This window comes from Urocampus carinirostris, chromosome 16 (genome assembly GCF_059441175.1).
Source record: "Urocampus carinirostris isolate Australia breed hairy pipefish chromosome 16, RoL_Ucar_1.0, whole genome shotgun sequence".
Classification (NCBI taxonomy): domain Eukaryota; kingdom Metazoa; phylum Chordata; class Actinopteri; order Syngnathiformes; family Syngnathidae; genus Urocampus; species Urocampus carinirostris.
Window position 1 is genome coordinate 29,548,075 of NC_142364.1, and position 24,428 is coordinate 29,572,502.

At 38.0% G+C, this 24,428-nt stretch overlaps 1 protein-coding gene across 9 annotated transcripts in view; it reads left to right on the forward strand.

The window, feature by feature from the left end:
- Window positions 1-17,715, forward strand: part of tcf4 (transcription factor 4) — a 277,142-nt gene extending 259,427 nt beyond the window's left edge. For 3 of the 9 annotated variants that reach the window (XM_088320247.1, XM_088320252.1, XM_088320249.1), the window contains 4 exons: window positions 6,934-7,099; window positions 9,965-10,194; window positions 11,397-11,538; window positions 13,363-17,715. In XM_088320247.1, coding sequence (XP_088176373.1) covers window positions 6,934-7,099; window positions 9,965-10,194; window positions 11,397-11,538; window positions 13,363-13,411 — 587 coding nt within the window. In that variant the 3' untranslated portion in view covers window positions 13,412-17,715. Of the gene's footprint in view, window positions 1-6,933; window positions 7,100-9,964; window positions 10,195-11,396; window positions 11,577-13,362 lie in introns of all 9 variants that reach the window. The other 6 variants (XM_088320250.1, XM_088320255.1, XM_088320251.1 and 3 more) reach the window with 3 other exon arrangements.
- Window positions 17,716-24,428: the final 6,713 nt, after the last annotated feature.

The window sequence follows — 24,428 nt, forward strand, 5'->3', positions numbered from 1 at the left end:
GAGTGTCACCTATTGGTAAAATAAAATCAATAAACAAACTAAAAAAATTAATCTAAATCACACGTCAAACTAATATCCGCACGCCAAATGTATTTCTATGTGGCCAGCAAAGCAATGGTGAAAGAAGTACAAGAGAAAAATAATCAACAAACAAAAACTTGCTGTTTTAAATTCGTCCTTTGGATTTTGCCAAAGCCAGCATCCACTGTAGCTGTATTTGCTGACTTTAGGTAATATGAGAAAAACTAAATAAAAAAAATTGCACCTGGGTATCTTTGCAGAAGAAGCGTTAGCTCCTTTCTATATAGATTAGTTAGTATAGAGTGACGTTCCCATATTCAGGTAAACATGTTGAGAAATCAGCACTTGCTATTCTTTGACACTTTTCAGTCTGCAAGAGTTTCCCTGAGTTAAGTTGTAGTACATATGATTTCAATTGTTTTGCTAGAATGCTAGAAGAGATTAAATCTTAATGAAGAAAAATTCTCAATGAACCACAAACCCAATCTTACATCCCTGAATCATATTTAATTGTGAGCCTATGTGTGTGTGGTAGTGGATCAAACTTACTGTAATTTAAAGTGTTGAAATGTGTCAGCCGATATGACGTATTATTAAAATAATTCTACTTCAAAATAGTAAATCATAGAATTAAGAAAAACATAAAAATAACAAAACAGTAAGATTACACCGAAAATAATTGAAATAGATAATTTAAATATTGGGCAGCAGGGCGGCGCAGTGGTTAGCGCATGTGCGGCACAGTTCTGAGGTCATGAGATCGAACCTTCCTGTGTGGAGTTTGCATGTTCTCCCCGTGCTTGCGTGAGTTTCCTCCGGGCACTCCGGTTTCCTCCCACATTCCAAAAACATGCATTTCAGGTTAATTGGCCAGTCCAAATTGTCCCTAGGTGTGAATGAGCGAGTGAGTTGTCTGTCCCTCGGTGCCCTGCGACTGGCTGGCAACCAGTTGAGGGTGTCCCCTGCCCACTGCCCGAAGATATCTGGGATGGGGTACAGCAGCCCCACGACCCTGTTGAGGATAAGCGGCGCAGATAATGAATGAATGAATAGATAAATTAAATTGTTTTTATTATTATATTAAAACACTGTGATTTCTTTTATACGTTTCCACACATTGCTGCTTCAAACAGCAAAAAGATGCCTAGTTAAAAACATAAGATGAAAATTATATCCACACAGAACATATTTTTGCAGCGTACGTGCATTTCGCATTTTAGAGTTTTTAGTGTGGAGGTGAATAATTTGTTCATAAACCATAAAGTAATTCAAACCCTCAGCTCATCTGGCAGAGCTGGCTTTTACTAAGCACTAAAACACTAAATAAATATACGGCATGAATATGGAGGAGGGAAGTGTATATGAGCGCAATGTGCAACAAATTAGCCCTGAGCTCTTTTTAAAGGCTGCAAATGAGTTTGCTGGCAGCAAAGTTCAGCAAGCAGCAACCACAGCCAAGTGTGTAATGAGGTGAGAGAGGGAAAAATACACTCATGCAGAAAAAAAAGAGACATTGCTCCTCATTTTAACACATACGCCGAGTAATGAAAGTCTGTTGAGCAAAATTGGGTATTATTCAGCGCTTCCTAGTGGTAAAAAAAAAAAACAATCTGTTAAAAAAAAAGAAGAGAAAATGATAGAAAATTGTGCGTTTTGGTCACTTTGAGTCTTTGTTAATTTTATTCTTCTTTGTGCTTTCAAGCACTCGTTTTCGGTTGCACAGCATAATACAACGAGATCCAGTAGTGAAATCTTACCCGGTGTCCCTTTAATGTTTACTGTATTTATTTTTGACTAACTTGCATTTTTTAACCTAAAATAGTACTCAAAGTTTGGGTGCTCATTATATTCGTGGTTTTACATCACATTGAGTGTAACGGGATTTGAACCCGGGTTGCAGCAGTGGGAGCGCCAAACCGGTTTCTTTGTGCATTTCACATGAGAATAAATGTGTCACTTATAATGTTTGGAATGGAATAGACAAATAGAATATAATTTATTGTCATTGTAACATCTCATCTCATCTCATTAGCTGCTCCGCTTATCCTCAGTAGGGTCGGGGGGGTGCTGGAGCCTATCCCAGCCATCATCGGACAGTGGGCAGGGGACACCCTGAACTGGTTGCCAGCTAATCATTGTAACATGTTAAACTCATTACAAAATATTTCTCTTGTACCGTGACTAAAAATGTTGTGATAATGAGATGAAATCGGCTGTTTTCTCATATGTAATCTATACAACTGGTTTCCAGTGATTAAAACTTGTTGTGTTCTCACCATCGCTGTCCATGGTTGATCTTAGATGCGCAAATTTCTACACTGTTTTCTGATAAAAAAATCGATACGTGCGTAATACAAAAGCACCCATTACAGAAGAATAGATAATGTAACTTTGTAAGAGACTTATGATCATTTTAAAGACTGCCCTTTCTTATAAAAGAATTATGGTAAACAACCTCAGTCTTCACACAAGTAAAGTTCCACAGCCCATTTACTGTGCCTCACTTGTGCCCAGAATATTCTGTCATAAAAACATCAAAGGAATTGTTCATCTCTTAGGTCTTTGTTTGAAAACGTGCCTTCTCGCTACCATTTACATCAGCGTATTTTAATTTTTTTTAATTAAAAGAACAAAATAAAAAATCTATATTCCTAATAATGATTCTGAAAAATAATTTAACAATCAAAGAATTGTTTCTAAGAAATAGTACCGTATATATTTGTGGACAACGCATACTCGTTTATAACAGACACATTTTATTTATTTTTTTCTTAGCTAATAGCATTGTAAGTGACAAATGTTAAATACGTGCAGCCATGGTGAAAGTCATTTATTGACCATGTAAACTATGAACATGCCATGATCAAAATAAAATCCACAACGTATTTATTAAATGTTCTTCAAAGTCCGATTTATCATCAGATACACCAAAGAGTTGTTTCCCTTATTGTGTTTTATTGCGTTTATTTATATCTTACAGGACAACTTATGTTTTTCTCCATTCTCTAACAGTGTGATAATGAGATACAATCAAATGCCTTATCAAATCTCATCTATATTACAAATAGTCTAGTGCAGACATGTCAAACATACGGCAGGCAGGCCGGATCCCACGGGATGATTTAATAAATGTATAAGTACGTACTTAGGTCACTTCTATCAAAAAGTGACTATTTTTAAAATAAATTTAAATTAAATGTTATCTCCAGCTGCATTAGACCAATGTTGAGTTAATATAGCGTGGTGAGTTGGTTCATGTGTAAAACTGAATTCACTCAACTGTTTAAATGTTTAAATCACATTCAAGGCCGAACTTGGATATCTTTTTACCCGTTGTTTATGAATAAATGCATTATGTTAAGAAGAGATCCCTTGTCATGTATGACTATAATATGTAGAGTAGGTTACTAATGTAGACTAGATGATAACGTATAAAACTGGAAAACAAGGATAAAAAATTGGAGTTGACATTTTTATCCTGCCTGGCTCAGAACAGAAAGTCCCTGGTCTGCTGGCTCTGTTGCGACCCCAGTTCGATTCCCATTGCAACCAATGTTTTTGCGATTGTGGTGAGTGATCCTTTTCGACTGATCAATCATTGCACAAACACAGTAAAACCTCGCACCCAAAGTTTGTGTTCTTTTTTAGTAAAACAAGAAAATAAATGCAAGTCCTACACGCTACGGTATAAATACGGTATAAGACAACTTTGACGTTTCGAACAAACACATTTCCCCTATTTTGCACATATTCAGTTTCCTCCCTCGTCTTTCTTCATTCAAAAGCTTCGCTAACAAAACAACTTTCACATCAAACAGATAAAAATGCGTCTTTTTGTCCCAAATAGCGCTAATTGAATGGACGGACAATCGCGAGCCAAATGCGAGCCGTCACTCAAAAAGACGGTGCAAAATGCCTCCAGTCAGGCAGACGGTGATTCAAAATGGCCGACAGTTGGCAGTGTTTGTGTGGGAAGAGAGGAGAGCGTTTTTTTGGCAACCTCCCAGATAGTTTTCCATACAGACGTCAAATAAAGACTCTACTGTTCTTCTGAGTGAGACAGACAGGAGGCAAGTACGACATTTACGTTTGCACTACAGCTTGCGCACATTCAATTTGCACTCACAGCTTTTTCTAAAAAAGTGGTGGTCAAAATACGGCATGTGGGCCACATGTGGCCCGGCTTTTTGATCTGCTCCGCCAAACAGTAAATGTAAAATTGAAATAAAATCACAATACAGTGACACTTTACTACTTTCAGCTTCGGTTATCGCTGGTTCACTACTCAACGGATTTTCGTTGTGCATTGTGTTCTGAAATCTGATTGGCTAAAGAGTAAGTTGGACCTCTTGACCCGCTAAACCTGCACAGGAGTCACATGCCGGGTTTTTAGGCTTCCTAGTCGCCCCTTGGCTCTTTTTCAAAAAGGTTTGACTTCTGTAGGACAGAACCAGAATGCAGATGCAGTGGTCAATAACGGCCACATAAAGTACCATGTAAAGTAAGGTGGATCGGGTCCTTAGTTCATAAAGTTGTGCAATAAAACAACTAAATTATTTTTAAAATTATAAGTTGACAGTACAGAAGTTTCTTTTGAAAAAAAAAAAGTTTAAATACCATTATAAAGTACTATACTTTGATCGGTTAAAATAATACTTGAGTCTGTAAGTTGAATAATAAATAATTAAATAAATACATAAATGAATAAAGGTTTGATACTCCATGAATTTTCAAGTTTTGCAGGTGGTTCGGCACCCATTAACCGCGATAACCAAGGGATTACAGGTTTTATAACAGTAAATAAAGTTCCATTAATCATTTTTTATAATTGGTTGCCAGCTTTGTCCACATTGTCCCTGTGTGTCTACTCCAAAAATACTCAAACTGAATTGACTTTTTAAAATCTCTGAAAAATAACTATAAAACTGAATATCAAATTTCGTGCTAAAAACAGGGACCTTATAATTTATGTTTCTTTAGCTCTGTGAACAAAACCTTACTCATTCGTTCATTATCTGCACCACTTATCCACAGTAGGGTCTCGGGGGTGCTGGAGCCCATCCCAGCTAACTTCGGGCAGTGGGCAGGGGACACCCTGAACTGGTTGCCAGCCATTTGCAGGGCGCACAAAGACAGACAACTCACTTGCTCATTCACACCTCGGGACAATTTGGACCGGCCAATTAACCTGACATGCATGTTTTTGGAATGTGGGAGGAAACCCACGTAATCACATGGAGAACATGCAAACTCCACACAGGAAGATTCGATCCCATTACCTCAGAACTGTGCCGCACATGCGCTAACCACTGCCCTGCCATGCTGCATAAAGAAAAACTATCCTACAGAAATACAACAAAAATACTGCTGCAGTATTACTACAGAAATACTTTTACTGTAATACGACACAAGAACTACAAAAACTTTACTATGGAGATACTACTAAAATCCAATTAGAGAAATACTACAAGCATGCAACTAAAGTAATACCACAAAATACTACAGAAATACTACTACAAAAATACTACAGAAATACCAACAAAAGATATACTATGGAACTGCTACACAAATAGAAATACTCCCAAAAAACCTACAACCGAAATACTAGAAAAATTACAGTACACTACAGTAATACGAAAAAACACTACCAAAATGATACACACATTCTACTACAGAAATACTACAAAAATGATACTAAAGAAATACAACAACAGTAATACTACAAAAATACTACACAAGAAATACTACCAAAAACATATTATGGAAATATTACAAAAATACAACGACAGTAGTACTACGAATCAAAATATCAAATCAAGTTCTTAAAACAGTTACCTATTGTATTATTTATGTTTTCATTCTGAAAAGAGACAAAAATAAAGATCTTAAGCTCTCCCATCCCTTGTGCACATAGCAAAGTGATAGCGAGGAAACCAAGTATTATTACTTCTATATAGAAAAAATAGTGTTTATAAATTGTTGGCTGAACATTTTAGTGAGTGTGGCAGCAGGTGGCTAATTATCTCATCCTCATCTCATCTCATTAGCTGCACCGCTTATCCTCAGTAGGGTCGCGGGGGTGCTGAAGCCCATCCCAGCTATCATCGGGCAGCGGGCAGTGGAGACCCTGAACTGGTTGCCAGCCAATCGCAGGGCACGCAAGGACAGACAACTCGCTCGCTCATTCACACCTAGGGACAATTTTTACCGGCCAATACACCTGAAATGCATGTCTTTGGAATGTGGGAGGAAACCGGATTGCCCGGAGGAAACCCACGCAAGCACGGGGAGAACATACAAACTCCGCACAGGAAGTCCGATAGCTGGATTTGAACCCACACAGGAGGTTCCCAAGACTTTAGAACTGTGCCGCAAACGTGCTAACCACTGCGCCGCCGTGCTGCCCGTGGCCAATTATATATTTTAATTTGGTATATGTTTTTCTATTCGACCAAAAACTGTCATAATTAGGATTTTATCATTCCAATGCCTGTTTGCCCGATAATTATCATGTATCGTTCCTTTGTAACAAGTGTCCGCGTGTTTAACTTTTTTTATGTAGTTATGGCCATATTTGGTATCCTTTCTATCGTTATGTTATGTGCGCAAAAGATGGGAGAGGTTAAGATAAGTCGCATGACTCTGCATGGCTACAGGCTGTTCTAATTGTACAGGATTCTGAATTTTAATCATTATTGGTGCCGCCAGGCTGTACTTACTCAAGACACACCACAGGAAATAGTGCTCTACAACACTAGCGATTAAGGGATCCGTGTACCATGAACCGTGAACAGTACATTAAGTTTGGTTTGAGAAGGGTTTTGTTTCTTTTTTAAAACCCTAATAAAGTATTTAACAATTTTGAAAATGGTCCTCAAGTGCATGTTGTCCATGCTTTTCTGCTTTTGGCAGCCCTGTCTGGAGGTCTTCAAGGCCAAAGCACCTCCTCCATCAGTTCCGAGATCAAGTCGGAGGACGAGGGAGACGAGAACCTGCTGCAGGACTCCAAGGCTTTGGACCCCAAGAAGGAGGACATGGATAGCAAGGATCTCAAAGGAATTGATAGGTTAAGATCTAGGTAACCCGCCAACCTCAGACGTTCGCTTCCATCAAAACTCTCGTTAGGCTGCTTCCCCGTATCGCCTAACTTCCAAAACACTGCCTCGTAGAGACATCAAATTTGATGACTAAATCTGTAGGATGTCTAAATCTGTAGGACAGGGGTGGGCATCATACGGATTGCGGGACACATGTGGCCTGCCGAACAAAAAATACGTAAGAATATCATGACAATCGAATAGTAAATAAAGAACTACCAAAAAAAGTTCTTGTTTTTTGTGCCAGGTTTGTTCCCCCCAAAAACAGAAATAGTACTACAGAAATACTAAAAAATTGCCACAAAACTAAATATCTTATTTAGTTCAAAAAACAAAGACCTCATATGGTATTTGCTTTAATTCTGAAAAGAAAAATAAATACTACAAAAAATACTACTTCCAAAATATTGCACAGAGTTAATATTACTAGAATACTACAGAAAACTACTACAGAAATACTACTACAGAAATACTACCAAAAATCCACTACCAAAATACTATACTACACAAAAATACAACCAAATTTACAACTACAGTAATACTCCAAATCACTAAAAATAATACTACAAAAGTATTACTGCAGTATTATTATAAAAATAGTACAGAAATGCTACAAAACTAACTATCAAATAAAGTGCTCAAAACGTGGACCTAATACATTAATTTGCCAAACAAAACGATTTGTGAGCCAAACAAAACTATTTAAAACAAAAATACTACAGAAATACTGTAAAATTACTTCAGAAATACTATTATCATACCATACCCTAATACTACAAAACATGTTTCTACGGAATTACCAGAAAAGTACCACTTTGAAAATACAACAAAAAATACTACTACAGTGATCCTACAAAAATACAGGGACCACGTATCTATATGTTTTGCTTTAATTGTGAGTATTTCAAAACCAATTTGATTAAACTAATCCATCCAAAAACATCTATGATAAGAAATATATCATGTAGATGACTGCATATATTATAATTCATAAATACAAAAGAGAAAAATGTTATGTCTCCAGGGCCTGGCCACTTAGCCAAATCTTTTGACCCTATGAACCCAGTGACTCCTAATGTTTGCCCACCCCTACTATAGGACAAGGCAGAACTTGAAGTCGTATGCGATTTTGGGACCCAGCCTTAAGACTTTGATGAAGTGACCAAGTGTGACGAGAAGCAGCTAAAAAACGCGCCAGCCCTGAGGCGCTTTGCTCGAAAACCGCCCGGCAGCTCTGTTTTCGGAAATATGCACACCGCTAATTGATTTGAGTACAGCCAGTGCTTAGTTGGCAGCCGAGCATATCGCGGTAATGCTGAGAGAAAACAGAGCTTTCCGGTGGACAAGAAGCTCTTATTTGGTTCTGTCAGTTTCTCCATGGTCTTGAGCCTGGTTTTAACTGTTTCTCACACAGCAGTGTAGAACCCACCACCAATTCCTGCAAAGCTACGCACCATTCAGGGGCATTGGTAATCCACGATTTTTTAACCCTATTATTATAATTAACAGTGTTGGGCATGTTCCTCAAAAAAAGGAATTCTTTACAGTTACTAGTTACATCATTTAAAAGTTATTCCTGTACTCCCCAAATTTCTGACACCGAAAAGTATCGCATTACTCTGAAAGTAACCATCTGGTTAAGAATTACTTTGTATACTCACATTAAAGCCGGTCCCCTTGAACTTCTTTAAAGTAGCCACATAATTAAAATAAATTTGTGGAAACAGTGAGGCCTTCATATTTCTTGTCTTGTGCAATCTTGTGAGCTTTTGCGTTTCAAACATCTCAAAGATATCCTTCCCCATATCTGGGCACTGTCCAAGACTTGCTCTTTTTCTCCAGAGGTGGTGTATCGCACAAATGATTTTAAAAATAAAAAAGCTAAAATTCAGCACAATGTATTTGTTGATTCTGTACTCAGATTTGCCCAATTGATTTTCAATAGTTTGTTGTTCCTGTACAACAGACCTGGGCACTCCGGTCCTGGAGGGCCGTATGTTCTGCATGATTTTTGAGGTTTCTCTGATCCAATACAGGTGATTCCAATCACCGGTATCGTTAACGAGCACTTTCTCGCTTGCTAACGAGGTTATAATTTGTATCACCTGAGTTAAAGAAGAGCAAACTTCAAAATCTGGCAGGACATATGGCCCTCCAGGACCGGATTGCCCAGGTCTGCTGTAGAACCTAAGGCCCATCCCTACCCGTCGCCTACTGTTTGCCACTGGTGACACACAAGCAAGTATGCGCATTTAAGCTGACTCACTGACTTCAGTATTTTAATTTATAGTTGTAAATTTGGCTTGGATGAAAGCATAAACAGGTCAGATCAGGGAGAGTATCTTCATTAGGAGAAATTCACCGCTCTTGTACTTTGTGCTTAACACCCCACCAAAACTGTACTTGGTTGTATTTTGTATGTAAACATAAACACTATTCAGAAATTGCCATTCCGATATGAGGGATGTATGTGACAACAATTCAACATTAGAGAAGATTCTAGTTGATGATTTGCATTTAAAAAGTAGCGGATTCTTGTAGGAATGCGACGAGTAGTAACGACGGTTGAGTTCAAATTTTTTTTATGATGTGTTACAATACTTGTTACAGACAGAAGTAATTCCTTTGTAGTGTGTTTGTCCCAACACTGGTAATACAGAATCTTTTACCTGGAGGTGTTATTAAATCAGAACCATTCGGATCCCAAACCCACAGCTTTATACATGATGGCGGTCATGGCTGAATCTTTATTTTCTCTTCACCACTGAGTGAAAAGACATGCTCAATTCTCACTTCCATACCACAACTCCCTCCGCCCCCTTCCACTTTCCCCTTTGCCACCGTAGCAACAACGACGATGAGGACCTCTCTCCGGAGCAGAAGATGGAGCGAGAACGTGAGCGGAGAATGGCCAACAACGCTCGGGAGCGCTTGCGAGTACGCGACATCAATGAGGCGTTCAAGGAGCTGGGCAGGATGGTTCAGTTGCATTTAAAGAGCGATAAGCCTCAGACCAAGTTACTCATCCTTCACCAGGCCGTGGCGGTCATCCTCAGCCTGGAGCAACAAGTTCGAGGTCAGTGGGCGGGACAGCAGATCATTTGCATACGTTGGGAAATTTGACACAAAAAGGATTTCATTGTTAATAGTCCAACATGCATACAAAACTGCAAATCAATGGCAAGTGGCTTTAACTACAGTATTGTTATTATTGATGGTAAATGATATAAGAGTTTGAAATGACAAGCGCTTACACCACCTGGGTTTTTTTTTGTGGAAACTATAGTAAAACAATGATCATGTTAATGGTTTATCTGATATTAACATATTCAGTGCCATAACGCATAAATACATTTTCAGAACTATTATCCCTGAGTGACAAAACGTAAAAAAACGTTTCTGTTTTTTGGAATGATGCATGATGGGAAATCGCCAGGCGGCAGACGCATGCGCACATTAGCATCAAACCGCTCGCTTCGTTTGCATTGAAAAAAAAAAACGATACCAAGATAGAGGCTACCGCGGCGAACTCGTTTGACTTGATTGATTTGCCCTTTTGGAATAGTCGTATACCGGATGGTACCCATCAGTGACAAATTTGCGTTTTCCCGTACAGATTTCCTTGTACGTCGTACTCGTCTTAAAATGCATAAAAAAACCTACTTTGTACGGCAAAACCGTACAGGTTGACAGGTATGGGATCTTCAAGTATAACCTTAGTTCATTTTGTCAATTCATGTTTATACTGATATTATAGTTGATTGAAGTGCAGCTGTATCTTTTTAACCATTTCTTTCGACCTAAAAATACTTAATCAAATGCTTTTACGTATCTGGAGTCTCCAACCTTTTTCAAGGGATACGTTTTGTTACTAATTAGCACAAAGGGCACCAACTTTGAAATGCATTTCTAAAATAACATTGTATCACGTTATTACTATGTAGTTACTATGTTTTTACCAGTTCGATTTTTGGAACTAGGGTTAATAGATTCAGTCAACCAATAGAAAAAAAAACATTTTACTAGAAAATGACATTGACCCTGCACCGGTAAGCCATTTTCAGAAATGATCCACGGGCACCTCCATTGTCCCTCAGGGGCACCACGTTGGAGACCCCTGTTTTATATCATTACACTGAGCCAGGAGAGGGCAGCAATGCCTAGGTTTACACTTCTTGGCTCTAAGGTCACCATTTATATCATGTCTCACAAGAGGTGATTGTTCGAGCTTTTGGAAAAAAAAAAAAACAGACCTGTTTTTTTCCCTCCAATTTGCAGAGAGAAACTTGAACCCGAAGGCGGCCTGCCTGAAACGCCGTGAAGAGGAGAAGGTGACGGTGGCATCGGACGGCACCCCGCTCTCACTGGCTGCAGCCCACCACGCCGCCATGGGCGATGGGTCAAACCCGCTGGGACAAATGTAAAATGCAGCAACATCTTTTACCCCCCCGTAAAATGGTTAGATTTCACTTATTCACTAATCTGCTGTTGTACCTTCAACTCAAAGCCTAGTTAAATACATTTGAAAATGTCCAGAATTACTGTAGACTGCTTGCAACTAATCATCTAAGAAAGAGAAAGTTTGACTTTGAGAATTTTGAACAGCTTGTTGTTAAGTAAAAGAAGAGATAGAGCAAGTTATTTAAAGATGGCAAAGCATTTCTAATAATTCACCAATTGGGTTAGTATTGAATGCTTATGTTATAGTCTGATGCCATCCCCTTTGGCAAAAGCAGCCAATAAAGTGGCATGAAATTCTCGCAGTGAATCTCATTTTGGCCTTTAAGTTCTGCATAATGTGTACAGAGCTGATGATACAACAGCTGGACAAAAAAAAAACCTGACCTGAATGATTTTTTTCGGTCTGGTCTGGGTACATAGTAACAACAGATTGGCAGTAAGTGTGATTTTCATGTTTATCCTCATGATTTGTCATTGACCCTCACTGACTTGTTTTTACATTGAAAAACACAACTCACAAATGTACTACCATATTTCTTGTTTGAACAAATATAACTTATTTTCCAGACTTTAAGTCATTCTTTTATTTCACAGGCTGGCTAACTCTTCCTAAATTATTGTCGGTATTCCATACAAATACTGCAAATATATAAAAACATCGACTTCTACATGCAGAAAGTTTGTCTTTTTCTATGCCAAAATGAAAACTGTCTTCATCTAGGCGTAAAACTAGTATCGTGTTCTGCTCAGAAAGCTAACATCATCTTCTTGTACTGTCAAAAGTTGTGAGGTCTATTCCTAGACGAAAAGTACCTTGGTCTTGTTTGAGTGGAAAGCTAGCTTTGTCATGTTTCCTGCCCAAATTAACATTGTCTAGTTCGTTAAGAGCTAGCGTAGTTATCTTCAATGCTTAAAATAAGTGTTTTCTATTTCTGAAACAAAAATAAGCATCATCTTTTACACCCAATAATAACTATATTTACTATGCCGAAAATTAGTTTTGTCTTCTTTTGTGCGGAAAGCTAATCGTGTATTTTTTTATCATAAAACCTCCATCCATCCATCCATCCATTAACTGCACCGTTTATCCTCAGTGGGGTCGCGGAGGGTGATGGAGCCCTTCGGGTTGTGGGCAGGGGACACCATGAATTGCCAAAATTAACACTGTTTTCATCTACGCATAAAACTAGCATCATCTTCTGTGCAGAAAACTAGGATCATTTTTTTGCACCTTCAAAATTAATGTGGTTTAATGTGGTCTACTTTATGACAAAAATGACCATCGTTTTGTTCGAGAGGACAGCCAGTGTTGTCATATTCTCTGCCAAAATGACGTTGTCTTCTGCGTAGAAAGCTAGCATCGTTTTCTTCAATGCCCAAAATTAGTATTTTCTATTCCTCGACTGAGTATAATTATCACCTTTTACAAATATTAACCATGTGTACTTCTATGCTAAAAATTAGTATTATTTTCTTCTGCGCAGAAAGTTAGCAATGTCTTTTTCAATCATTAAGCCTCATTGGTTGATGAAGCCCAAAAAATGTGACATTTATGCAAATGCAACTTGTTTTTAAACCTAATTACACTTTTCAGCTTGTTTAGTCTTATACTCCAAGGCGATTTCTAGTCTGCAATTTACAGTAATCATATGGTATATAAAATACGAATATACAGTATACACGTTTTTGTGACTTTTACCTGATTCAATGTTTTTTTTAAATTTATTCATTAAAAGAATAGTCGCTCATGGTTATTGTTGTGCATATATGTTCATCTGCATAGGTCCAAGGTGCCAGAATTCATCAAAATGATGAGCGACCACTTCCTTTGACAGTGTTACCATGACAACCCAGCAATCAATCAATCCCACTGTTGCTTCGGCCACAACAATCAAGACTCTCCGGACCAATTCCATCGTGTTCCCATTTTATCTTCACCTCTATCTTCAAAAACTGCACCGTTGCAGGTTGCTTTACAACTCAACATGAAGTATGAACTTCTACTATGACGGAGAAGCCCAATGGCCGATGCATCGTGGCTCCTTTGCCGATGGTCTTGTCATGAGGTTACTACAATGGAAATCAGACCTATGGATTGACCAATCATTTAAGAAATTCTTCTACTTTTACAACTATCATCATTCCCACTTGTATAAGATATGTGTCGTACGGTATATGTATGAATATATATATAAACACACACAAAAAATACGTGACTCATCCAGTGAAGATCATAGGGAATAGAGGAGGCAAAAAAAACAACATATCAAGTATTTGATGAGATTTTTTTAGCGCAACGATGTATGTTTCTGACTTAATGGCAAACTAATGCCACACTGTGGATGAAGCCTTTCGTTGTTTGGGACAGTGGTCGGTAAACCGTTCTGTACCACGAACTGGTTTAATGTCTGACTATATTCTCGCAGCACAGCCAGATAATAACATTAGTAATAGTAAGAAGAAGAACAATAATAATAGTAATACCATTAAGCCCAAACTTACCGTGTAATCAACAGAAGACATAGGAAAAGCCTTTCTATTTTTTATCATCATCACGCTATTTTTACTCATGGTGCCACGTTGTACAATGTTTTTTTCGCTAAACTCTTTCCCATAAAGGTCCAATACAACGTTGTACAACATGGCACCGTGAGTAGAAATAGCGTTATGATGAGATCTAAATCCTTTTCTATTGTCATCTACGGTCCTAATAGAATAGTGGTTAGGATTTAGCGCTTTCATGATCTGGGTTTGATTTCTGTTGCATCCAATGTTTTTCAAATGGGGTCAGCAATATTTCTGGACTAATCAGCCATTGCTCAAATATGGTAATATACACCGCAACTCCTCGGTATAAGGCACACCCAAATATTTAAGTTTTTTTCTGGGTGAGAAAATGTCTTGTATACATGAATAAATGCGTTACAAGCAAAACATATTTTCTTTCCGTGCGGCCCGATACCCATGGTCCGGTTCCGGTTCGCGGCCCGGTTGTTGCCAACCACTGGTCTGGAATGCAAAACAGTCAAGCAGACAGATTTTCAAAGGAGAAATAACACAAGCTTAATCAAAACGATTTACAAATTATGTATGAGCACAGAAAAAAAGGATTTCACAGGATTCTAAAATCTTTGCGATGGCAATGGTGAAAAAAATTATGAAGCTATTGATCTAATAATGATAATAACTATATTAATATTGTTTGATAATCAGCACTAGCTTGGAGTAATTAGAATGTAAATGTTAAATTCCAGCACTTGATTTCAAAATTCAGCAATTTTTCATATTAACAGGCATGCTTCATTTCGTTGGGGTCAAGCTATGCCACCCTAACAAGCACTTCAATGTTAATCTATCGAGAGGGGGTTTAAGATTTGTTTTTTGTTTTTTAAAGGAAAATACATGGTTTGCGTCAACACACACTGATATTGGTAACATCCCAATTTAATAATAGTAATAATAATAAAAAACAGCCTGGAATTAGGCGGAAAATTGAAATACTAGTTGTTAAGTGTGATGCACATTCCACAGATTTGTCCCTCAAGGTAGTAATGGGAAAATCAATGGACCTTTTTTTTTTTTTTTTTTGGTCGGGGGGATGCAAAGGACAAGGAGATGATTAAAACACATGGAGACATAATGAATAATCATATTTGGGGCTTGAGCATAGCCGAATCGATTTCATTGCCTTGTCGATTGGTTCAGAACAAAAATCCTCACATCTCACCAAATATTTGCTCAAGTCAGTGTCACTACAAAAATATGTAACTCTACATATCTTTGGCGTCTATGATCAGCCATAAAAGAATACCAATCTCAAATTTGGTGCAGTGTTTGCCATATCCTGCCTACACTACCAATGTAATAACAATCAATACAACACAAAGGATCTTAAAGGACTCTCAGAAAGTGAGAAAGCATTCCACAGGTTGGCAAATGTACTTTTACTAGGTAACTCCCAGATTCTGGTTCCGTTATTATTTTCTGTACTTGAATTTGCCAATGTTCCTTTTGATGTTGATTGATCGGCAATACTGTAGTAATACAAAGTGTCGTCTTTTGCATTTGGCCTCTTAGACTGCAGAATTCTAGAAATCCAAATTTATAACTGTCTAAGCATCTTACGTATTTCCAGACCTTATTTGGAATTTAGATTATTTTTCCATGTTTGGAACGAATTTTCTTCGGATCATCAAGTCATTCAGTTTTAACTATTTTACATCTTGTACAAATCCTCAAAATTGGCAACAAAAGCCTGTTTCAAAATCCCCGCGTGAATGCCCTTCCCGAGGGCTATGAGGGTCACGACGAGTAGATGCTCTTTCCATAACTCAGAACTGATGCAGGGACCTGTTTTCCCTCTTCAGGTTTTTCTTTCCAGGACCACACAAATCTTTGCAGTTTACTCCATTTCTGTGTTTGAACACGAGGGACCTGAGCCATCAGTTCTCTGCTCTGCACCACCTTTAAGAAAAATGTTCCCTAAAATTACAAATGTAACTTCATAAGCAGCGACTCATGCTCAGTGGAATGTCAAGCAGAGGTCGATCTTTCCTATAACAAACAAGGCTAACTTCCTCCATTTTTTTTTTATCTTTGTACGCCAATGTGTTTGATTCTAGAGCTCAGTGTTCTCCTCTGATCCAAGCCTTATGAACATGAAGATTGAAGTCTAAGCCACCCCAAACCCCCAGAATGGTCCCAGAGATGCAATTTGAAATTTCACACTTGTACCAAAGTGCCTTTTTTAGATTTCATATCATTGGAGTTGCCAGACTTGGACCTGGTCTTTCATAGGATGCAAGCTTAGGGAAACCTTGTCGTTGGTCATTAGGTTCTATGCAGTCAGGTTTTTGTATCAGACCTGGGAATTAAGAAAAAAAACGAAAAAAAAAACATTTTAAATAAAATATTTTTGCGATAAGAAAAGTAAAAAAAAAACAAAGTGTAATTGATGTACTGTATGCTTTTGTGTAACTAGACCGTATTCTGACACTTGTTTTAGCAAAACAAGCCCTCGCCCCAGTGATCCTGAACCCGGTCCGAGTTTTGACGTTGAAGCGTCTCTCCTTGTAATATAGCTGATCCGCTTTTTATCAATATTTGATGGGCTTTTTCCTTGAGCCAATGTAGTCTCCAGTACAACGTGTGTGGTTGTATGTTGTAAAGCGCTTTTTTCCTTTCTTATTTTAATTTTTTAAGGGAACTAATTTTGTTGTTCATTTTTATTTGTATGTTCTGCTTTAAATGTCTATTAAATAAAATGTCAGAAAATAAAAATAAAAATCAACGCAATTTGCTATGTTGTTCTCCGATGAGCGTCAATTTGGTTGAAATCTGACTCAATCGACAGCAAGGCACGCAAACTAGAAAATGGTGTATTTGAAGAGATCGTTTTATATATGTAAATGTACAAAAATATATACAATATATGAGGAGGGAACATTTTCCATTCTTTTTTATTTGATTTGTGTAATGTTCTTGTTGTAAATGATCATTTACTTGGGGAAGAATTTGTTTTCCAAAGACTGACCTTTCAAACCCCCATTGTTAAAAATCATGAACAGACTCTTAAGTTGCTATTTCTTCTTCTGTTGCCATGACAACCTCTGCCTCTGACTAATATGGCGCCCCGCACAGGACAAAAAAACGGCACCGGAGGTCAGCGACACAGACATTGTAAATTGTATGCAACAAAACAGCAAACCGAACCCATATTTTGAAATTGTCTATGTAAAAGTTCTATTTTTACATGTAGCTGTTGTCAGTTATGTTCTTCGAATGTTTTTTTCGACCACCAGGGATTATTTTGAAAGTGTTTCCATTAATTGTCATATTGAAGTCATTGTGAGATCATTATTTTCCCCCTTATTTTTGGTTTCATTAATTTTTTGTTGTATCACGTCGGGTTGTTAGGACGTACGCAGATACGATCAAAACAAATATTATATGTGTCCAAATCCCAAATGCCTCATAATATTTCCATCGTAATTGTATTTTTTGCAGAGAAAGGTGTAAATAGACGCAAAACGAATTCTGTGAGGTTTTCGTGGGTTTGAGGACTTGCCTGTGTGAGATGTGATGATGACGATGATGAAACTGTTTTTAATAAAATAGTATTTGTCTGGTTACAACAGTCACTTGCCACCTCTCCATTTTCGCTTCTACGCGGTAATGTTGCAGGTTAGGAAACACAGAAGTCAAATCCAGGTTTGTTTGTTTTTTATATTATTATTATTATCATTTTGGGCAGGGGGCAGAAACAAACATCTCTTTGGCGCCCCCATAGTTGCTCACTGGCGCGTCATCAAAAATGTTCAAACACTTTTGTTTTTGGTCCACAATGGCTCTTTTATTATTTTAGTAGCTAACCCCTGAAATGGGGTGTATGCGAAATGTCACATGAGAATTGTGTGTTACACGCAACAGATATTAAAGGGACAGTGTGTATAGCCCTCTGTTGGCTGCGGCTGCATCGGCTCGCTACAACGGGTCAGGTGTATCGACATTTCGTTCTTACAAAGAATGACAATACAAAGGAAATTATTATTATTATTATTATTTAGCTCCTACTCGTACAAAAACTTAATTAATCAAAAAGAAAAACTTACTGATTAGAATAATAAGAAAAATTACATTAGCTATTATATAAATGGTAAATGGTCTGCATTTATATAGCGCTTTTCAAGTCAATGAAGACCTCCCAAAAGCGCTTTACAATGTGCTTTACACTTGCTGAGCGCTCTGCTGCCCATGGAGCTGAGGCAGGCAGGGGGTATAATGAGATGGAGAGAGGAAAATGATCTGGTGTGAAGGAGGTTGGAGAGGTAGGGAGGGGCAAAGTTATGAATGGCCATGTAGGTGTAGAGCAGGATTTTGTAATTGATTCTATGGTAGATTGGGAGCCTGTAGAGTTGCTGAAGGACAGGGGTGATGGGGTGAGGGGGTTTTACTTCAACTTTCACTAGTTGAGCCTCTTATCATGTAAAATAAATACAAGTTTCTCGACCTTTGAGTATTTTTAAAACCTTACGCTGACCTCATGTATTTCTGTTTATTATTTGAATTAATATTGTTCATTTCCTAATGAATTTTTCATGATGAGGCACTCAATAATACGCAATGTCCCTTTAAACGCATATACTAATATAATTCAGTGCCGCGCCTTCATATTATATTTCAGTAACATGCATTGAATATTTGTTTTGCTTTTGTTCCTGCTACACTAGCAAAAAGAATGTCATACATATCAGATTTTTGAGTTTTTTTAGGGATGCCCAAAAATGAACATTTTGGGCCGAAAACCCCAAAACAGCACACTGATATTAAACATAAATAAATAAATTATTTACTGATTTTGCACAGAATTGCTAAAACATGTGTAATAAAAATGATAAACAACTGACAAACGCTAATTTGTTTCCTTTTATATAATTCTCATGAAACACAAAAAGGCCATAAAGTACTTAAAAAATACAGTCAGACAACAAACTGATATATGTATGTTAGCTTTGTAGCGTTAGCATGTAAACAATAGCCAAAGTCAGGCTAGTGGCTAAGAAAAACTAGCAAAAGTAAACATGAAGTTTGAAAAAATGTATTGCTGGTAAAAAACTTGGCAGAGCTCCAGTTTTACAGCCAGCTCTTTCATTTTTTTGTGAGCAATATTTGAAATAAGCAGCAACAAAAATCTTCCAAGTGAAAGTCAGCTGCGCCTCAGATGTGATTTCATAAAATCATCAATCTTTAGGAAGCTCTCTTTCAGTTTAATTTTTCTTTTGGCCGGAGCCTAAAATGCTCTTTTGCTTTATTTTGTCATGATCACTCACCTGTGCCCGCTCGTTAGGCGCCAGCTGCTGCGGGTTACCTGATTGGTTCCCTGTCCTATTTAAGCTCAGTCCTTTCACTCGCATATTGTCAGTCCGACAGCGAACCTCTGTTTTCACAAGGCAAGCATTTTTGACTCTGACTCCCGACGGCCCCGTTTGTCACCAGTTTTCCACTTGTCCGTTGCTGATTTCCCCGTTTGTCTCCTGCTACGACCCGTTTTTTGACCCCAACCATGTTTTGATCTTCTGTCCCGGCTAACGACCATTTTTTTTTACCCCGACCACGTTCTGATCTCCCGTCCCGGCTAACGACCTGCTTTTCCGTCTAACTACGCTACGATCTCCCGCTCCGGAATATCCACTTCCGCATTCAAAACACGCTCCGATCCCGTGAGCGGCTTGCTTCCCGCGTCCAGCGAGCACGGGATCACTGGCGCTGCCTTTCCTCTATATTTCAATAAACTTGTGAGTAACGTTACGCATCTGGGTCCTCCTTCTGTTCTGAGCGGCTTGCTTCCCGCGTCCAGCGAGCACCGGATCACTGGCGCTGCCTTTCCTCTAAATTTCAATAAACTTGTGAGTAACGTTACGCATCTGGGTCCTCCTTCTGTTCTGGTCGTGACATATTTGATCAGAAAAAAAATCGGTGCTGAAAATTTGGGGCCTCCCTGACTTGTATGGCCCGTAATCTTACAGGAGTCACACAGGCACTCACAAGCTCTTAGTTGACAGAATTTGGCATTCCCGCTCTGATCTAAATCCCACAAATACGTAACAGAAAGTCAAGGATGATATACCAGGGGGAAAATGGTGTAGTGTGTTAACAACATTTCCCCGTAGCTCGTATTTACAAGTACAGTATTGACTTTCCATAAAAAAAATAAAGTTTCAGATTTGTATATCCACGCTATCCTATTGCTTTCTTTTCACTTTTTTTACAACTGTACAAATTAGCAATGTTATTGCTTGATACTATTATAAAATTATTAGTTATGCAATATAGAATAGAATAGATAGAATAGAATAGAATATACCTTTATTGTCATTGTTACAAATGGGCTAACATATTGTGACAACGAAATTGGGCATGACACTCCAGTTTTACACATAGTGAGGGTATGAGCAAGAAGATAAAGGAACAGAGAAGATAATGTTATAAAACAAGGGGAATAAGGCTATAGTTATAATTTACATGGTATTTACACAACAATGTCAGCATGTGGGATGTTACATACAGGGTTGTCGTGATAACGTTGTATCGTAACGGTTGTGCAATATTGCATTTGGTGCAAAGTCATCATGGTGCAAAAATAGTCCGCATATACATTGGTGCAAGCATAGACATCATAGTGCAAAAAAAGGAAATGGTCAGACATTGTGCAATTTGAGCATTAAACGTAGTGCAGTCGACATGTGCAAGAACAAGACTTGAGTAACATTATTTTCGTATGAGGTAGTGTTGGCACGAGTTTTCAGTTTTTGTGCGGTGTCTGTTGAGCAGTGAACAAACATAGTGCAGACAGCATGTACGTGAGTACCATTTTACATACGTGTGAGGTATTTTTTTTTTTTTTTTTTTTTTTTTTGCAACAGTTTTCAGTTGTTTGTGCGGTGTCTGTTTAGGGTGGTAATGGCTGTGGGGAAGAAACTGTCTCTGAGTCTGTTCGTTTTTGCTTTGTGTGACCTGTAGCGCTTGCCGGAAGGCAGCAGGTCGAAGAGATGGTGGCCGGGGTGAGAGAAGTCCTTGACGATGTTTTCTGCTCTGCTGAGGTAGCGAGAGCAGGCAATGTCCTCCAGACTGGGCAGAGAGCAGCCGACGATTCTCTGGGCTGTTTTTATGCTTCTGTTTTTCATCAATTAAGCCCATTACTCATTAGGATGTGAAAAATCGTCATGGTTGGCCATAAGAGGATCTTATCCTATGCATCGAGAAGAACCTGTGAATAAATGTATGCTCAAATTTGGGTTATTTTTTGCATTATTTGATGGATTTGATTTGGACGAGGAACTTGCAAAAGCACTCCAAAATACAAGTGCTGTGCATCGACACTATGAGCAATGTTTGTCATACCGTCCCTTTACTGAACTTCTCACCTCTCATATAAATGGGCTGCTTTTCTGCTGTTTCCGAAATCTATTTGAACAGTCCACCAATTGAGATAAGTAATCCTTGCATGCTGTATGGCATTCCAGCTACCTGTTCTTGTAAAACGGGGAACTGCAGTGCTATTCGATACTTTTGCAAAAACATATCTTTTGTAACTTGTTAGTTTCTTTGAAAGACGCTTTAAAGTAAATAATGTCTGTACAAAAAAAAATACAATTTAGATTTTTAAGTTGATTTTTTTAACATGATAAATTGATACACGATAAATTGTTAGCACTGGTTCAATGAGGAAAAAAAGAGAAGCAAATCAATACCAGGACTAATATCTGATGAAAATAGGCCATATTTCATGGTTATCAGTACACACGACGGCTACTGATACTGGTATCGGCCTCAGCATTCATGGTACTATCAGGGAATACAGGCACGTGAGGCTGATTGTTGCCCAAAAATACTTTTTAAAAATATATTCTATTATTTGTGTTTTAAAATATATGTATTTTGATTGATTTGTAGGTCTTTGATTTAGGTTCAATTTTAGGTACCAATGACAGTATATTAATAGTATAATTCAGTACTAATATCTGTCCTAGTCTTATGAATAAATAGTATCCAAAATCTCCATTAGATATTGTTGCATTTACATCCATCCATATGGGAGGATAATAACACTTTTAGATGTTTCACTAAAACACAACACTGTGTGGAGCACATGTGTCGAACTTATGGCCGGCGGGCCATAAGTGGCCCTCCACATCATTTATGTGGCCCGTGTGACAATGTCGAGAGAAGCACAAAAGAAAATTGAGCCACAGGGACCTGGATTTTGCCAAAGCCAGAAGCCAGGTGCCACTCGCAAAGCACCCACTGTATCTGTATTTGCTGACATTTAACATGTAATTGTATTTGCTGACATTAACCAACCAGAGAACCTTGTGGAAACCCATCCCAAAAGCAAAAAGCCACGGAAGCAATGTTTAAGGCAATATTAAAAATACAATTGTTTAAAACATGACATTTGGGTGTCTTTGCGGAAGTTTACAGGAGCTTTAGCTTCTTTTTATAAAATATGTGATATCTAACAGTGAAGTTCCCATACTCAGGTAAACATTTTCATAAAAAAAGGAAAATAAAAAGCAGAAAGATTTTTAAACCAATAAATAATGGTAAAGAAAAAATATATTTTGGGAAAAAAATCCTCAATACGTGTCTTATAATCAAATCGTACAAAGTCTCTGAATTTAAGCTTAATTATTTTGTATTTTTATTGTAAGCGTCTGAAAAGATCCCAGCCCTCTAGCTAAAGCCCATTAATTCACTAGCTTCTCATATGAGAAAGTTTTTTTCTACCTTGCGGCCCCCAGGCTAAAATGAGTTTGACCCTCCAGGTGTAGAGCTAAACTATAAAAGTACAACCACGAGCGAAGTCTCTGCTGGTTGGCCATGACAACATTGTTTAATTAGGATAGCATTGACTTTCGCTGACATCATTGTCAACTGCTTTTGTTTGTTGGTCAGATTTAATGCTTTTGTCAATTAAGTCCTTAAAAATTTATATGAATTTTGGAGGCCTGATTAAATAAGCAATCTGACTAAGTAAAACCCAAGTGGAGGCTATTTCAGCTGCAACACACATCTTTGGGTTCTCTTACTGTAAATATTTGGAAGGGTTCTCATCAAGTTCAAGAGCAAAACAACTGTCAAGAATTGATGTATGACCTTATGGTCATAAGGGTTATGAAGACAACAGGGATAAGAACTAAGTGAGCACTTTTTTGCGCATTGCACAAAAGCAAGCTGCTTGCCTGCATAACTTCTGAAGTGAATCAGCTGGCTATCTCGCTGGAGTTATTGCGGCAGAGCGAGTTATCAGTATGAGTAAAGGTTGTCCTAGTTGTACGCTCCCATCGTCAGAATTTCACTCCGGTCACACCCTGAACAACAGGAGACACAGAGACGCAATTGTCGCCCTACGCTTCTAGCCAATCGAGGGAACAGTCATTATATAACAGCAATTTTTGCTTGCAGCATTATGGTTAAAAAATAGAGAATACTGAAGGTTCGTTTAAGGGACGTTTGCCTATTATCAAAAACAAACCTAAACAGAAAATGCCATGCATTAGGATGTAAAGCAAATCCTAATGTCACAACTGAATTATCAAGGATGTAATCCGAGTTTTTAAATCTACATAAAGTTTTACCCAAATATAATTTGTCACTGATTTAATAAACAGTGAAAAACTGATTTTTTTTAATACTGTACAGTTACACGCACAGTGATGCCTTGATACTTCTGTGTGTTCATTTTGTCACTAAATACTACCAGAATGAACGTTTTTTTTTTTCTCTGTTTTAACCTCTTTTTAACTACAGAATAATAAAATTTGTATCTCGAATAGATACTTTGTTGATCCTTTTATGAAATGATGCAGCTTCATTTTAACAACCAGTAAATATGCCATAATTGTGAGGCTCCTTCTCAAGGTTTCTTTTTTTCCTCACGCGGAGGTTTTGAGTTGTTCCTTGCCCGCATGTTGGTTTATGATCAGGTAATTGTGTAATTGTAATCCTGTGCAGTCCTTTGAGACATTTTTGTGATAAAGGGCTATATAAATAAATGTGACTTGACTTGACTTGATAAATAAAGAAATAGCAAACAACAAAAAAAGAGAAAGTACACAGTTGAGTCTAGTATATAGTTGCCACTGTGCACATGCAATTATCAATCTACAAGCAAAATGGCAAAAGGGCTAATACAAGATTGGATTTTGATGCTTGTAGTGTTCGGTGGTTGTGAACTGCACTGACCGATTTGTCCAGCAGAGGGAGTTAGAGACCCCACAAAAGTAGACCACACAGAAGCAGTTTTGTAGGTATTTCTTGAGGGTGCCTTGGCACGAAACTTAAAGTATA